General features: G+C 42.4%; 1 protein-coding gene across 1 annotated transcript in view; it reads right to left on the bottom strand.

Moving 5' to 3' along the window:
• Positions 1 to 17,828, bottom strand: part of SLC30A7 (solute carrier family 30 member 7) — a 50,891-nt gene extending 33,063 nt beyond the window's left edge. The window contains exons 1-6 of the mRNA XM_020788729.3: positions 17,532 to 17,828; positions 16,463 to 16,564; positions 9,298 to 9,411; positions 4,878 to 4,965; positions 3,718 to 3,844; positions 1,914 to 2,069 (exon numbers count right to left, since the gene is read on the bottom strand). Coding sequence (XP_020644388.3) covers positions 1,914 to 2,069; positions 3,718 to 3,844; positions 4,878 to 4,965; positions 9,298 to 9,411; positions 16,463 to 16,564; positions 17,532 to 17,611 — 667 coding nt within the window. The 5' untranslated portion in view covers positions 17,612 to 17,828. The remainder of the gene's footprint in view (positions 1 to 1,913; positions 2,070 to 3,717; positions 3,845 to 4,877; positions 4,966 to 9,297; positions 9,412 to 16,462; positions 16,565 to 17,531) is intronic.

Raw genomic sequence — 17,828 nt, 5'->3', positions numbered from 1 at the left:
CACAACTCCTTATACAACAGCACACATGTTCAATCAAGTGGAAGTGAGAACACTTTAAAGAAAACATATTTCAGCACACTTTTAAACTGGTAATTGCAGAACAAAAAAGAGGAGTGAAGGATATGAGAGAGAGGGAGAAGTATCAATGAAAACTGTAAAACACAATCCTTTGTATTTCATTTAGAGACAAGGAAGAAAACAAGAAAGATAGCTGGACTAAATTAACACCATTAATAGCCCAGTTGTCCAGCAACTCAGAACATAATGTCAAGATTTCTAAATAATGAACATTACCTAAATACCAGCTATTACTAGTCTGAAAATTCTGGAGCAACTCAACATAGCCAGAACATATAATGTTCATGGCTTTCAAAACAAATACAGCTATGATTTGTTCCATATTATAGGTGTTCAAACCATTCTGTGGCTGTACTGTCAACATTTAAATTATCTGTCGCCAAAGAGTTCAACATCTTCCAAGCTAGCAGCTGTTCTCTTGGGAAGTGGAACTGTCTTTGTAGCCTGAAGACCAGTTGATCAGTTTTCCTTCCATAATACAGATGTTAGTAATGTTTGTCTACCAATAAGGCAACTGTTAACCCATTCTTCCTTCAAGGATTTCAAGGCAGCGAAACGGTTATGCTGCTGTTGCCCACCTCCATCTTATCCTCACCACCACCACATAAAGGCAATTAGATTAGGACACAGCAATTAACCCAAGGTCACATTATACTGGACCTTATGGGGATTTCATTCTGCATCTTACCTCCCCAATTTAACACTCTTAACCACTACAGCACACTGCCTCATTTTTTACTGCAGCTAAAGCACTTGCTATAATTAAACTAAAATGCCTTAGAGCTACAGAAAGAAGAGATATATGGTGGAATATAATCTCTTTCCCCACCGCTAACCCACTATGTCTAAAAACAGACACAAATTCCCCATTTTCAATCATAAATCTGGATTAGGACTATGTTAGGAGGTACTGGTACTTGTCAAGTTTCCTATTTAAAACCACTTTTGAAGCCAGGTTGTTTTTCAAGTGATGGCAAAGAAAGGTTCCCATAGCTGTGTATTCATGAGTCTTAAGAACCATTTCTTCCAAAATAAAATACCTTAGTGTGCTGCTTATAAGCACTATCATATACAGCAGGGGCATATATACACATACCTATTTTATTTTTAAACAGTCATGCTGTTTCCTACGAATACCTGGACTGTGGACCAAATTCATTTCTCATGAAGTAGCTTTAAACTCTGATATTAAGATAAAGTCCATGTTTTTCATACTTTTTTTTTCATGAAGCATCAACAATACTACAATCCCGAGAAATGCAGAAAGCTGCTGTTTGATATCACCCAGTCCTGAGAATTCTAGCCTCGTTCAAAGTATCTATACAGACATTTAGGAGAGGCTTTTCTCTCGGTCCTACCACCTTCACAGGTGTGTCTGTTGGGGTTATAGGAGAGGCCCTTCTCTGTCGCTGCTCCCAGACTCTGGAACTCCCTCCCACAGGAGGCCAGGCTGGCCCCAACTTTGCTGTCCTTCCGCAAGCAGGGAAAGACCTTCATCTTGAGGCAGGGCTTCCTTCAGTAACTGGCTATATGTGTGAGTTTTTTTAGATGGATTGCTATAATGGTTTGGCTGGATTTTCAGTACTACTTGTGTTTTCCATTCTCAAGAGAAGCATTCTTTTTAATATTTGTATACTTACTGTTGTTAGATTTAATATTGGCCTTAATGATGTAAGATGCCTCTTTATACGCTTTGTTCCTAGCTTTAGACATTGTCTTTAAATTATGTTAACCACCATTGTATACTCATTGTTTTCACCTTTAAATATCGGAGAGAAAGAGAGAGAGCACATACAAAAGCATAAGCATTAGCCTGCTGCTCCACACTCACTTACCATGACAATACTCCTGTGCATGGCTGTGGCCATGAGAATGTCCATGTTCGTGCCCATGCTTGGATTCATGGCTGTGACTGTGACCATGGCCATGCCCTCCATGATTATGACCATGGCTTAAAGACCCGTTAAACAGGGAATGACTGTGCTCATGTCCTGTAAGAAGATTAGTTGGTATTATCTGGAGAGTTTCACTGTGATTAAAGAACTCTTCTCAGGATTAGACTTTCCACTTGACTTGCAGCAATTAAGCCACGGTTTGCTGATACAGACATCACAACAAACTGAAGTTTAATAAGTCAGGTACTGTATATACACTGGAATAAATGTAGGGGAAGTACAGAGGCTTTATCTCAGGCTGATAAAAGACGGCTGGAGACAGTCAACACCAGTTAAAAACAAAGTAATTTAGTAACACCTTTAAAAGTTGATGTCTGGAAAGAATCGTACATATTTTCTTTATTATAAACCACTGCAGGCTTAACCTGCAAGCACTAGGCTCCCACTGTGCATAAAGCATCTCCCGTTATTAATGCATTTCCAGACTGTAGCATATACACTTACTGTACAATATAACCTTCATGCACAAGGAAATTAAACATGAGCCTGTCAAGTCATGTTCTGTTGCAGAACCTACACAGAAAATCTATAGAGAAAGCATTCTCCAGCACCGGGTTATAAAGGACTGCCCCAAATATAATCATTTGCCATGCATATGATTTTTTTCCCACATTCCCCCAAAAACTGCAGGGACAAAAAGCATCCCAAGGAATTTATTGCTGTTTCCATTGGTGCTCTTTTTTTGTCCCCAATAATGCAACACACTGGAACCAAAAATAATCCTGGTGCCATTTTTCAGTGAATCAAGAGATGGCAAAGCAGAAATGAAATGATGCCAAATTACTGATTGCCAGTATTTTGGATCCACTTCACTGGGATCATAAAACATCATATAACACCAGTGAACTTTTTAAAAAAATCTGCTTTAATTCTACCTTTTTATTCCTCCTATTTTCTGGCTCTGAGATTTGAATGGCACATACTTGATCCTGCATGCACCAATACCACTTTGGACAGGGGCATTTTTATACCACACAGTAAACCAACATTCTTATTAGGGTGATGAGTGACATAGCACTTGAGGTTTAAAACCGTCTGTGCTCAATTTTAAAAATTAATTTCATATTGTATGTTTAGAAAGCAGTAAAATCTAATATTAACATAAACAGTCACATACAACACAGATCTTACACTGCTCAATAAAAACAATTCTATATACTCAGTATCATGCCCAACTTCATGGTACTTTAACTGCAGGACAGACATTCACTACAATACTGAGCCCTACTCATCTTTTACTATGGTATTCCAATATTGCTATGGGGACTGGGAATTGTTGTGTAGCTGCAGGATAAGTATAGGCAGCCCAATGCTGTCAGGAGACCTCAGACTACAGCTCCCATCGTCCAGCCAACATCACAAATGGTGAGGGGTGATATATGCAGATCAAAACATTCAGAGGGAACCAAATCACATATCCTACTCTTGGAAGTGGATAAAGCTTCATTTTCCTATAAAAATGGTAAAAAGTATTCCAATGTTTTCACCAAGCTCCTTAAACAGAAATAATGCTTGCAATGCTGCAGCATAAGAGGAGATTCAAATGAGCATACATAAGGAAAGTGCAAGATATCCAAAAGTGTATCAGAACTGAATTTTATGTATTGGTGAACTGTATTGGGCCCTCTGCTGCAACTTTAAACAACAGTATCTAATAAAACTAGTAATAGCTTAAGTATCTTACCAGAGCCATGGGAGTGGCCATGTCCACCATGTTGAAACACAAAAATTCCTATAAGGTTTACAAGAAAGCCAAGTATGGAAACAGGAAGAAGCCTTTCATGATGCACATCTGGAGGCTCAAGAGCTCTCTGCAACAAGAGCAACAAAGTAGAAAGTTTCAGTGCAATTCATTTACACTCATCAATGATTAACTTTGTGATGTTCCTAAACATCAGTTCTATATAAAACATGATGTCATTTATTTTAATATGGAGGCTGAAGTCAGTAGATCAATAATATTTTTCTCTAATGGCTAACAGTCTCCATCTCCCTTAATATGGGGACTTGGAGTCATTGAGTAAAATTGTTTTCCAGAAAATTATTCTGGACAGTTGAGGACAGATTAAGTACTTCTTCACACAATACATAACTGATTTATGGAATTCACTTACAAGAAATGTAGGGATGGCCACTTGTTGAAATGACTTTAAATGAGCATTGGACCAGTTAATGAAGGCAAAAAGGACTTCTTAACTAGTCACATTGGTTATGTTTAACTTCCAGATTCATAGTGATATTCAAAACATACACAAAAAAATGCAGATAAGAGCCCAAATTAAAGGTGTGTAGATTTGTGTTTCTGGGCTACAACTTCTGCTGGTGAACACTGTGGGTTACTGACCAACTACACAAATGTGCACAATTCTAACCTAAATCAAAATGGTACAAGAACCTGCTGCCAAAACTCCTTCTCCCCTCCACACTGCAGCCTGCCGTGCACCTCAGAATCCTGTTTCAGAAGACTGGAAAACTCTAGAGCTGTAGGTTATTTTGGGGGGAGGGGGAATGCTAGGAGCTGATGAGAACATTCTGTCATGCTAGCACCATAGAATCAATGTAAAGATGGATCTAGGTTATATGTCATGCTGATCCCAATCTGTTTACCCATTTATATTTTACTGATTTTTAATTTTATTCACCAACAACTTGGCATGTGCCAAACACAATCACACAAAATGTACATCTCAATAAATGTCCTTAATTAATGCTGAAATCTTGAGTATTTATCTACCTGACAGAGAGCCACAATGAGCACTGTGGAACACATTTACATGCAAATATCTACCCCAAAAAATCTCTATCGATCAGGGAAAAATATTTATAGCCATCTTCATTACCTACCTCAACACCTTCAGAAAAAATGAAGAAAGCTGTAAAGATTAGAAACAGACCATTTACAAAACCAGCTAGTACTTCTGCCCGAACATACCTAGGAAATCAAGAAAAGCAGGACTTAATATAACTCTGGCTTAGACCAAGACCCTCAGCCATTTTCTCCAACACTTCCCCTGCCCCCAATAACTGACAAACACAACAGCAGTCTGTGATTTGTTAATTTTCCTTTGAATGGTACTCAGGGGGAGAAGAGAATCAGAATTGGTGTTGCTTTTTCTGAAATGCATAAAGCTTCACAGAACAGCTGTGACATACCAGAAGACTATTATATTTCTCACTTTTTCTGTACGGAAAGCACAACTTTGTGCATTACTTTTAAACCAGCTTATGCTATTCTTTGAGTGAGGAAACTCCAGGCACTGGCAAATGATTCTACAAGCAGCACACAAGGCTCAGCTGTCATCCGAAAATCAATGACAGCACTTACTATGGCCCAATCTTTCCATTTCCTGATCATGGAAGCCTTTCTCAACTGCCCAGTACAGAATTTAGATTTTGTTTGTTGCAATCCAACACCACTTACATAAACCCAGAGAACAGAACCAGCTTAAAGCAGCATGCAAACGTTCCTACTCATTTGGCAAATCCTACTCAAAGAAGGATGTGTTTATTGCTCTTTATTTTTTACTGAAGACCAAAACAGATGTATTTGTGTTTTCCAATTTGAAAGCCAGTTTGGCAAGGCCTGCTATCACTAAATGGAACATGGATAGGACAAATGAAAACTCACCTTTCTTTAACACCACAATGGTCTGCTGTTTAATTCCACCCACCACCACCCCGCCAGCAGACTCACTTCGGGTACTACAGTTGAGTGTGGAAGTAACACGGTGGAACAGGGGAGGATAGTAGCTGTCTCTTCCTTGCTTATCCTTGTTTTATATTCAAACTAACGAAGATACATTTAGCAAAAAGGTGTGCATCTTTAAACCACAGGGGGTTGGCCACTAAATGCAAGGAAACAGAGAAACAGCTAGTGGATACTGCACATCGCCTGCTCAATGTCCATTCTTGTCTGTTAAGATTACACAGCAACAAAGCTGAAAGTCATCTACCGAACCTGTGCCCCAACTACAATACTGCCTAATTTAACAAAACATACACCAGATTTTGCAACAGAGCAAGAGGTGTTAATAATGGTAATAACAATAAATTATGTGCCATCAAGTTGATTCCAACTTATGGTGACCTCTTCCAGGGTTTTCTAGAAGCCGAGCACTCAGAAGCAGTCCACTATTACATTTTTCTGTGGGTGCTCCCAGACTGTACCGCTTGCCCAAGAACACACAGGCTAGCTCTCCTCCTGAGAGTCACAGCACGGAATTAAAGCCCTGGCTCCTAGCTCTCAGTCGGGTAATCCATCTCAATAAGCCCTCTAAAATCTTCTCAACTCAAGCATTTCTTTAGTAAAATACATCACAGTTAGTGGAGAATTTTAATCATGTGATAAAAACAAACTCTGAACACTACAAACAACTAGCTAACAAAAAGTATATATGTGAAATAGAAATGTTTACCTTTTAGACTCTGCCAAAATAAATTAACTACTTTGCACAGAATTAACCACTCAATGAATGCATGCCAATATAAGGTCTTTTAAGAGAATACTCACTTTCACTTATATTTTACATCTGTTCCTACAACATTCACCTAAGATTTCTGTTACTGATGCACAAAAAACATTCCACAATTAGCCTGTTAAAGCACATGTAGAAACCACTACCATTTTCAAACCTAAGAGCTATATATAGGACAGTTCAGCTTTCTATAACTCTGGACTGAATAGTTATGACATATGAGAATACAGTGATACAGCACTCCCCACAGTCTATAGCAGCCATGAAGCCTTTCTCTCTAACACAAAGGAAAACTTTGGGCATCAAGCAAGCCAGAAGGACCCTAGCAAAAATGACAGCAAGACTACCCACTGTCACATCTTTCTGGCAACTTGAATCTGTACTAAATATTGATCATACAACCTGAAGGAAGATACAGTGGTGCCTTGCTTAACGAGTTTAATTGGTTCAAAAAAAAAAAACATCGCTATGGGAAAACATTGCTAAGTGAAACGCGTTTTCCCATAGAGATGCATTGAAAACCGGATAATCCGTTCCAATAGGAACGGATTATCCGGTTTTCTCCCCCACCATCGGGCGCAGCGCTTTGGGAGAAGCCTCGGGGGGGAAAGACGGGATCGGCTCCTGCCTTCTCCCCCACCACCCGGCTTCTCCCAAAGGGCTGTCCTGATGGTGCTTACAGCAGCAGAAGAGGTGCCCGGTGGAGGAGAAATGACAGATCAGTTCCTGCCTTCTCCCCCACCGGGCACCTCTTCTGCTGCTGTAAGCACAATCGGGGCAGCCCTTTGGGAGAAGCCGGGCTGTGGAGAAGGAAGGCTGAAGCCGATCCAATCTTTCCCACCCACCGGGAGGCTTCTCCGAAAGCGCTGCGCCCGATGGTGGGGGGGAAGGATTGGATCGGCTTCAGCCTTCCTTCTCCACAGCCCGGCTCCTCCCAAAGGGCTGTCCCGATGTTGCTTACAGCAGCAGAAGAGGTGCCCGGTGGGGGAGAAGGCAGGAGCCGATCTGTCATTTCTCCTCCACCGGGCACCTCTGCCGCCGCCGCTCAGCTCAGGGAAAATGCCTGCGGTGGCCTCCGAAGGACCCTTCCGAAGGGTCCTTCGGAGGCCACTGCTGGGATGTTGCAGGGGAAGCCATTGGAGCACTGGCGGGGGTTCCCCGCAACAGCGCACAACAGCTTTGGAGCTCTTCGGAGGCTTCCCCTGCACCATCGGAGTACTGGCGGGGGTCCCTCCACGCAACGATGGGTGCTTGCAGAGGCTTGTCAAGCACCATTTTTGAAGTTCCCGCCCTTTTCCCCTGCCTTCGGCAAGCCTTGGAATGGAAAAAGGGGGGGGGGGAGCCTTTTTACGTTCCGAGGCTTGCCGAAGGCGGCGCTCCCACTCAGCTCGGGGAAAATGCCCCCTGCGAAGGGGAATCCCGGCGGTGGCCTCGGAAGGACCCTTCAGAAGGGTCCTTCCGAGGCTACTACCGGCATTTTCCCCCAGCTGACCAGCGGGAGTGGTCCTTCGGAGGCTCACGCTGCTCAGCTGGGGGGAAATGGGGCCTATGGGGAAAAAATCGCAAAGCGATTTTTCCCCATAGGCAACATCGCAATGCGATCGCAAAAGCGATTGCAAAAAACCCTTCGCTATGCGGATTCATCATTAAACGGGGCACTCGTTATACGAGGCACCACTGTAATGGCAATTTCAGATGTTTGGAAGCCACAACACAATCTTTAACACTGACGAATCACATGATGAACTGACATCTAAGCAGTTTGACGTTAGTTCAACCAATTTTTTATTACACCTGTGAAACAAGAACTTCTGGCTCTCTGCCCCAAAGCAGCACTATCTTAAATTTAAATCAGTCCAGATATTTATTAACTCCATTCACTCACTTTAACAGAATGACTAATTTCAAAACTGCTTTGACATTGTATTGTAATAAAACTGCACCATCTCTCATTCATGATCAAAGAATGTATGATGCAACAAAGAGAACATCTTTGTTCTACACAGTAAAACTGCTTACTGTGAGCCAGCTACAGCTGGCTGGGGGGAAGGTGCTAAGTGCCAGCATGGGCAGACCCCCTCAGCAACGCAGAAGGGCTGTTGGCCTTGAAGGAAACACCTGAGGCAGAGGAGGGTGGAGGCCCTAAACCCTCTCCCAGGGAAACAGCTGTAGCTGTAGCTGAGGTAGATATAGAGGCGAGTGAGCTAGGAGAGAGGTAGGAGGAACTGGACATTTGGGAGGACGCCTGGGAGTTTCTGTCACCTTCAGAGAAGAGAGAAAATAGTCTGCCAGGGGAGACGCTGAAAGGAGCTTCTAAGAGGCCTGCATCTCTGGAGGATGGCTGCCTTATTTGAAGGCAAGTTGAAAGCTGAAAGAGAAAAGCTCCCAGGGTCAGCTGGTGCTACACAGCCTCCTCTGCTTGCTGGATCCTGTGCTGGGGGACTCGGCTGACAAAGACTGTTTAACAGTCTGGACCTTTCGGCCAAGATGAGCTGTGAAGTAACCCCCTCGGAACTGGAGGCTGAAGTAACTCCCTCGGAACTGGAGGCTGAAGTAACTCCCTCGGAACTGGGGGCTGGGACAGAATATTCTCTCAGCCCTGGAAGGACTGGAAGGCTAGAAAGCTAACAATTCCATCCCTGCTGCTTGGGGCTAGAGGCCCCATCCTGCAAAGGACTACAGAGACACTGTTTTTCTTTTCTTTGTACGCTGAGTCCAATGAAGCTTAACTGATCACCAGTACCTGCTGCCTCATCATGGATACAGCGGCTGGGGCCGCTCACACTTACCCATAAGAAAAGGCATCATTTGATCTCCACTTTGAAATTACAGAAGCTGCCAGTCCAGCTAAGAGTGCAGTACAGTCAAAAAACATGTGAAACGAATCAGATATTAGACCTAAACTGGAAAAGCAAAGAGAAAAATAAAAATTCAATTAAGTAAAGAATGTACCAGGAAATCCAATGTGCTAGAAATAAAAATGTTAAATCCCTTTTGCTGTAATAACTATGTTCCTTTGATTCCTGGGGATTATAAAATGTCAGCTATTCATATTTACTGAAGGACTACATTATCTTTTTTCCCCTCCTAAAAATTACCTCTCAACACACAGATATAATTATATGCTGCAGTGAATATACAATGTGGATTGAACCTTATTAAGCTACCTACGATTCAACTGAAGGACAAAACCAAAGAACCAACCCTAGCTAATAGGGCTACAAACTATCCACACAAAATACAGGGGAAACAACTGAGTTTGCGAAGGCATACTGTAATTCACAAAATCACGGCAAATTCTTTCCTGAAGAAATTCTTTTAATAAATAATCAGCACTGAGCAAAGTGGGGATAATTATTCTGAATCCCCAACCACACAAATTTACATTTGTTCCACAGTCATTTACCATTACAATATTCTTGTAAGAACTTTAATTCCTGTGCTAACATATATAATTATTATTTATCATATTTACAAGAACACTTTCTGCCAAAAGACTCAAAGTTACCTGCAACAGTTTAAAAACAGAGATGCCAGGATCCTGTAAGTATTTATATAAAGTTTGCTTAGCTTGCTGTGTCTAGTTGTGGCTTACTAATGAGGTGCTGGGGCACATCTCAGCTGTGCAACGGAGAATGTGACTAGGCGCAGCACAGACAGAGCAAGGCACCTTGTAACTGGCTGCAATTATCTGCACCAAGTTATGCAAACCTTAAACAAACACCAGTAAGATTCCGGCCAAAGCCAACAAAACAAATGTTAGCACTGAAATTGTTAGAACTACAACAATTTTCAGACAGTGGGTTCACAAAGTCCAATGTACTTCCATAAGTCCATTCCAGTGGTTCCTAGGGATTACAACATGTGAATAAATTATGATTGTTGTTTATTTTTAAACATTATCATTAGTTTTAATATTATAAGCCACCCTGGACCCTCATTTAGAGAAAGACAGGTTATAAATAATAAAATGCAATTAAAATATTATTATTATTATTATTATTATTATTATTATTATTATTATTATTATTATTATTATTATTATTATTATTATTATTATTATTAACATCATCATCATTATTATAGACTTGCTATATATGTTAGCCTAAATCCTGTTCTGAAAAATCACATCTGTGTAAATCTGACTGTATCACTAGGAGAGGCAGATTTTCAATAGTTAGAGTTCCTCCTCCTGTATCACAGCTTGTCTAACTCTGATTTAACCAGCACAACTGTGTTGTGCATGAGCCATACCAGCTCTGTGATAGAAGCAGGAAGTATTTTAATTCTCTAAAATCTCCTCCACCACTTATGCCATTCAGTGAGGGAGATTTTTGGTACTTAGGAGTTCATGCTCCTATCCCAGGTGGGCATGTACAATGACACTGATAGGACGAGCTGCAGGACAGAAGCGGGAACTCTTTAATTACCAAATGTTTCCACTGCTGGTGATAACATCACCCTTTGTTGTAATTGTTCTTGCTGTTGAGCTATCAGGTTGCCTGACCTATGGCGACCCTATGAATGAGTGACGTCATTCATCACTCTTACATAGGAATAGGAATAGGATTTTGGCCATTACATATACAGTGGTGCCTCGCTTGAGGACGTTAATTTGTTCCAGCGAAATCGCTGTAGAGCGAAAACATCATCAAACAAAATAAAAAACCCATTGAAACGCATTGAAACCCGTTCAATGCATTCCAATGGGCTGAATACCTGCTCGTCCAGCGAAGATTCTCCATATGGCGGCCATTTTGGGTGCCTGTAAAGCGAGGAAGCGGGGGGCCATTTTCTTCAGCCGGCGGTCATTTTGAAACCCAACGATCAGCTGTTTGCTGATCGTCGTAAAGCGAAAATCGGTTCCGGAAGCAGGGAACCAATCATTGCACAGCTAAAAAAACCCATTTAAAACATCATTTTGCGATCGCAAAAATGTCAACATAAAGTGGATTCGTCATAGAGCGGGGTAATTGTCCAGCGGGGCACGACTGTATAAACTTAGTTTAATGCGTTCCAATGGCTTCTGTACTCACCGTTTAGCGAAGTTTCCCCCATCCGGCAGCCATTTTCACGCCCTCAGTAAGCGAGGGCAAGGCGCGAAAACGCTGCGCGTGGCTATTTTGGGTCGTGCGGTGGCCATTTTGGAGCCACCGATCAGCTGATTTCCTGACTTCGCAATGCGAGTTTTGCCCATTGGGGCTGCCGGTATGCCTTCGCATTAGCGATCCCAAAAAAGGGATCGCTATGCGAATTCGTCGTTGTACGGTGCGCTCGTTATGCGAGGCACCACTGTATATGTAATATATATTATCATTAACTGTTGTTATTATATTACAGGAGTCAGTAAAAATACAGTTTTCCACTACTATTATTTGTTATATGGCATCTTATCTGATCTAATAGGTTTTTCAATGTACAAGAGATATTTATGGAGTGGTTTTAACAGTGCCATCATCAATCGCTTGCTAAATTCACAAGACATGGTAACAGCAATAAGAGAACCATCTACAGAGGAGTTTCTAATAAACCAGAGACTACAGAGGTTAAATGATACTTCAAAGTCACATTTGCACACTTTTTAATGTGCAAACCTAAAAGATACTGAGAAACCATAGGCACCAAACTCAATGAATATAGCAATAGCATGGCATACAAGACACAAAGACACACAAGAAATGAGGCATACTATGGTTCAGTGGAAGGATATTAGGTCAGTTCTTAACTATTAAGCCTAGTGTCCTTGAATCAAGGGAAAAATAGAAAAATCTTATGTAAAGAAACTGCTAAGAGTGAAAAAGCATTCTGCCAACCGTATGTTAGATTGTTTTTAGACATGTTAGATTAATTCAAACCAATGCATAATATCAGATATATACTATATAAATTGCTCCTGGTATATATATATACCAGATGTACATATACCTGAACTTCCCTCTGTGTGGGTTCTGTGAAATAATCCTGATGACATCATCAACCAGGGCAATTTTTCGGACACTGAACATTGAACATTTATTCTTCCCATCTCAACCCCCATGGGTTTGTGACAATGAAAGTGATGACTCAGAACCCACAGGGGCTATGGGATGGGCAAGGGGAATCACCAAGAATTGCCATCGCTGGTGATTTTTTGGTAGAGTCCTCTCCCTCCCATCCCACAGCTCCCATGAATTCCCAATGATGAAAGGGATTACTTAGGATCCATGAGGACGAGGGGATGAGAAGAAGGAATGTTTAATTTCCAAAAAAAAATTGCTGCACATGATGACAGCATCACCTTTATACCACAGGACTTTACAAACAGGAATTCAGCTAACACACTTTGAAATAAAAAGCAAAGACAATCATACATGTGGTCTACTCACTCCATCCACAAAGTGCCTCACCTATATATACAGAAGATACTTTGCCTCAGGATTTGTCAGGGTTGTGGCAGGAGTCAAGAGTTGAGGCTGAAATTGTAACCCGTGGTCCCAGGGCCCCTCAATTCCTGGTTGGTCATACCAGAAATTACAATTACCAGCTCTCATGCGTACAAACGCACAGGCAGTCTTTTTTTTTCCAGATACAGATGTGTGACCAGTTGGGCTCCACTGCTCTCAAAAGTATTGACATACCCATCACCATTATACTGACACAGGTCTTTATTTCCTGAGAAAAGTGAGAGCACAAAGTGTGGTTGATTGGGAATCAATGCTTAAAATCACCTTGATCTCCTTTAGGTAGTGACACATAGCACCCTTTTAACAACAACTTTCCAGAAGGGCAGGGCAAGTGGGGAGAACAGCAAATTGGGCACTGACATCTAAATACAGCCTGAATGCCTTCAAGCAGCTGAATGTAGCATACCTGCATCCTAATCTTCTGAAGCAGAAAAGGTTGGCAAGTGCATTTTTCTGTCTTTCTTTATTCAGCCCAGCATGGCTACGATCTTTCTACAAGCATCTTAGCAATGAAGCTGCCAACCAATCTTCAATCTTCATTTCAACTTTAGAGCCATGGAGGTTGCAAGATCTGCAAATTACTGCATGGGCAATTCCCACAAAACCTCTGCAGCTTCCAATTTAGGAAGAAACATGGCCACTATGTCACTCTGACCAGAAGCTGGCACTACACTCACTATGACAAGCAGAACTACTCAAGGCTGGCTGGCTCTGCTTCAAGATTCAGACACTTCATAGGACCAGAAACAAATTACCAACATGGAAGAATAACTGGAAGAACTCTGATGGATCAGACCAAAGATCTATGAAGTTCAGCATTTAGCCCACACAGTACATCACCCACAAGCCTACAAGAAGCCCAACAGCAGAACATATGCAACAGTGCTTCCTGTTGATATTTCCCAGAAAACGGCATTCAGTTAGAGGTTGTACTGAACCATCATAACTGTAACTATTGACAATCTTATCCTTCATGAATCTGATTGTGTGTGTTCTGTGCTGTCAAGTTGGAACCAACTTATAGTGACCCTAATAGGGCTTTCAAGGTAAGTAAGGTATTTAAGGAGTAGTTTCACCAGTTTCATTCCCCCAGTGAGTTTCCATGGCTGAGTGGGGATTCTAACCCAGGCCTCCTGAATCCTAGTCTGTCACTCTATCTACTACACTACACTGGGAATCCATGACTGGAGAAGAGTGTGAAGGAGAAATAGGAAAGAGAAAGAAAAAACAGAATGAGCTTTCCCCTCAAATAGAAACGTCGGAGAAAGAGGGGGAGAGAAAGGAAAGGGAATAGAAAGGGAAGACTGTGATTGTGGAAGAAAATGAAGGAAAGGAATCAAAGAGATAAAAGTAGAAATCTGTTTGGTAGAGGAAGGAAAGGGAAAAGAGGAGGAGGAGTTAATTCTACCAGTGTGGGAGGAGGATATAAAGGATCAAGAGAGGAGGAGAGTTTTCAGTATACCACAGAGAGAGATACAGAAGGATGAAGGAAGGGAGACAGAGAGGAAGGAGGATGAACTCAGATATGGGGAAACGTGCAGACTCCTAGAGGACTTTCCTAACTTAAAAGTAGGAGGATTACTACCAGACCCAGATCTAAAGGAAGAGAAAGTGACAGTAACAGAGACACAAGAATGGACAGTGGTGGTCTTTCCCCGAGGGAAAGATCATTGAAGGAAGGTAATCAGATCTGACCTTCAATCAACCACCGCGAGAGGGGGACCGAGCCAGACATCCTTGTTGAATCACCAAATGTTAAAGCAAATAAGCCTGTTAATCTTTCGAAAGAATCTCAGTGGTTATTTCCCACCAAAAAAAGAGGAACTGCTCCAGTCTTCTAACAAACTCATTAACACTCTGATTAGTCCTCTTTTAAACCCATCTACATTAGTGGCCAATGGTACATCTCACAGAAACTAATTCCACAATTTAAGTATACACAGTAAGAAAAAGTAGTTTGTGTTGTTTATCCTGAATCTCCAGCTACTTAGGTTCAATGGATCAGCAGCAGCCACTAGTATTAAAAATATTAGGCACACAAGTGGCATACTGATTTGGGCCATAATAACATATTTCCTGACATGACTAACAGGATCTTCCCTCCAGTAATTTACAAAGAAATATACTTTCATAACAGATACACAAACAAATACTTTTAGCTTCTCTATATAACTCTTTTACCCCCAATATATATTGATAATGTTGCAGAAAGAGTGAGCTACCTGCACCCCTTAATGTGTTAAAGAACTACAACAAAGAACTATTAGCCCTGCTAGAATGGCCACCAGTCCTAGATGATACAAGTTGAAGTCTAGCAACATTCTAATTGCTGTCCACCCCATCTTACATCAAGAACTAAACATCACTATGTGGAAAACATCATTTCTACTTATTTTGCATATACAGTCTAGGAAACCACTATGGTTTATGATCTATATATTCGTGGCTTCCTACAGCGATTCCTATATATCCAGCAGCAGTGGAACGAAGAAACCATGTGTGAAAAGTCCTAGAATATTGGATATTACAATGAAGCTGTCATTATTTCACTTGAGCAAACACCTCTCTGTATCAGTTTGGAAGGAGATAAACAAAAAAGAAATAAGTTTTTGGCATGAATTTTGCTCTGAGCGGAAACTAATAGGAAAGGACATAGATTTCCAAGCAATATAATATCTAGTTTACAGCACTCACAGGAACTATTAACAAGTACAGGTACTCATAGTAGAGATCCAGAATTTATAACAAAGTTATAAAGACCTAGATGTCCAACAAGATCCATTACAGTAACTTCATGACTGCAGCTGCAGGCACAACATTAATGGAGGTTCACAGGACTGAATAAGAGCATTTTTAAAAGTGAGACTGTGGAATAACAGTTTGCCTTGAGCAACTTTTATTCCACAGTAGGTGAGTAGTTAAAGGTTTCCTTGTCCCATAGTAAGGGACAAGGAAACCTTTAACTACTGATGTATCTTACCAGATCTACACAGATGTATCTTACCAGATCTACACAGAATGGAAGCACTGCAGCTAACCACCAATATTTGCAAGTGAAACATATAATAACAAATTATAACTCCTGAAAAGTATAAAATCCACCAGATCCTATACTCAGATGTTAGGTAGGTACTCCCTTCAACAATAGCCTCCCATGCCCAAGAAAACCAGAAACCCTTTAAAAACCTTTTATTTTTAATTCCTGCAAACCAGAACCCTCCTACAATAATGTGCATTTAGAAGACTATATCTCAACATATAAATCCTATTTCTTTAAAAACTAACAACATCACAAGACACTTTAAGAAAAATTAGACAGTCCTCCCCAGCCTTGTCTTCTAATGGTAATGATCCTCTCAAATGTTCAAATCATCAACGCATAAAGAGCTTCCTCCTCGACAGAGAGGAGACGTGGCAACACAGCTGTTGTGCTCAACTTGGCCTTCAATTGAGAAGCACCGCCTCTCCCTTTTCACCCTCCTTCCTTCCTTCCCTCCCTCCTTCCCTGTACCTGTTGCTCCAGATGCCATACAGCAGCTCCACGAAGGCAAAGGAAAGGTTGAGGCAGAGAAAAAAGAAGAGGTTTCGTGATGTCTTGTCTGAAAGGATTGATCTAGAGAAAAGAAAGAGAGCACAAAAGGAGAGGATGAGAGAGAGAGACTAAGAAAAACAGACAGAATATCAAGCTATGATCCCATCTGTTTTTCCTCTCCAAGACAGAGGAAAGCTGCCAAGGACAGAGGATGAAGAAAAGCTAGCTCCGTGTCTCTGTCTGCACACCCACCCACATGGTCTTTGGGCCAACCGCCTCCCACATTTTGTCACCACCCCAACATCAGCTGTGAGTCTCTCTCTCTCTCTCTCTCTCTCTCTCTCTCTCTCTGGGGGGGGGGGGATGTCTCTTCGGCTTTCAGCAAGGTACCTGTGAGGACCACTTCCTTGACAGAAAGGTTTCAGCCTGCCAAAGCAATGCCACTCACTACTTTCCACAGCCAGCTCTTTTCTGGAGGCATCTGATACACCCATAACTAAGACACAACATATGCACAACACACACGTATCTACCAAGCCGTGCTCCACCCCATCTCCCCTGACTTAGATCCCCCAGCAGGCCAAAAGGAAACCATGCCCCTACCCGCAAAGGCAACCACCCTTTTTTCTTCCACTAGACTCGGGCCATTCAAGCTTCTTCAACCACTTCTCCCACTACATCCGGGGGGGGGAATCTTCCCACACTACTAGGCCGGCTCCTCTCCTCTAAGACCAGGATCTAACCCTCGACTCCTCTCTCTCTCTCTCACTCACTCACTCACTCACACACACACACACACACACACTCTCTCTCTCTCTCTCTCTCACACACACACACACACACAGCCTCGCTCACACCAAGCCAAGGCAGGCAGCTGTCCCTCACAGAGAGGCGCCAGCCTGCTCCCTTCCTCCTACCCTGACGCCCTCCTCTTCCCCTGCCCTCGACCAAAAGGGGAGCCGGACAACTACACTCTCAGCCTCGGCTAGCCACTCCTTCCTCTTCTCCCTCTTCTTCTTCCTCTTCCTCCTCCACCCGCGCCCCTCACCTGAACCACCCCGAGACTTTGCGGAGGAGATTCAGCTTGGGCGGCTTGTACTCATCGTCCTTGATGGACAAAGGCAGCATCTTCCTCAGCGACGGAGGGGGAAAAGGCCGAGTGGGAAGGCTTAGTCCGCCTCGGCCTAGCCCGGCCTGGCTGGCTGGCGGGGGCGTCAGGGCAGCTCCGGGGCCCCCCTCGCTCAGCCTCTCGCTTCGGCAGGCAAGCCCGCCCGCGCGCCCGCCACTCCAGAAAAGCCGGCCCTTTTCGCCAGCAGCCACTTCCGGCAAACCCGGACCAATAGGC

The sequence above is a fragment of the Pogona vitticeps genome, chromosome 4, assembly GCF_051106095.1.
Source record: "Pogona vitticeps strain Pit_001003342236 chromosome 4, PviZW2.1, whole genome shotgun sequence".
NCBI classification, from domain to species: domain Eukaryota; kingdom Metazoa; phylum Chordata; class Lepidosauria; order Squamata; family Agamidae; genus Pogona; species Pogona vitticeps.
The sequence above is the reverse complement of the archived record's forward strand: the minus strand, read 5'-3'. Positions and strand labels throughout refer to the sequence as shown.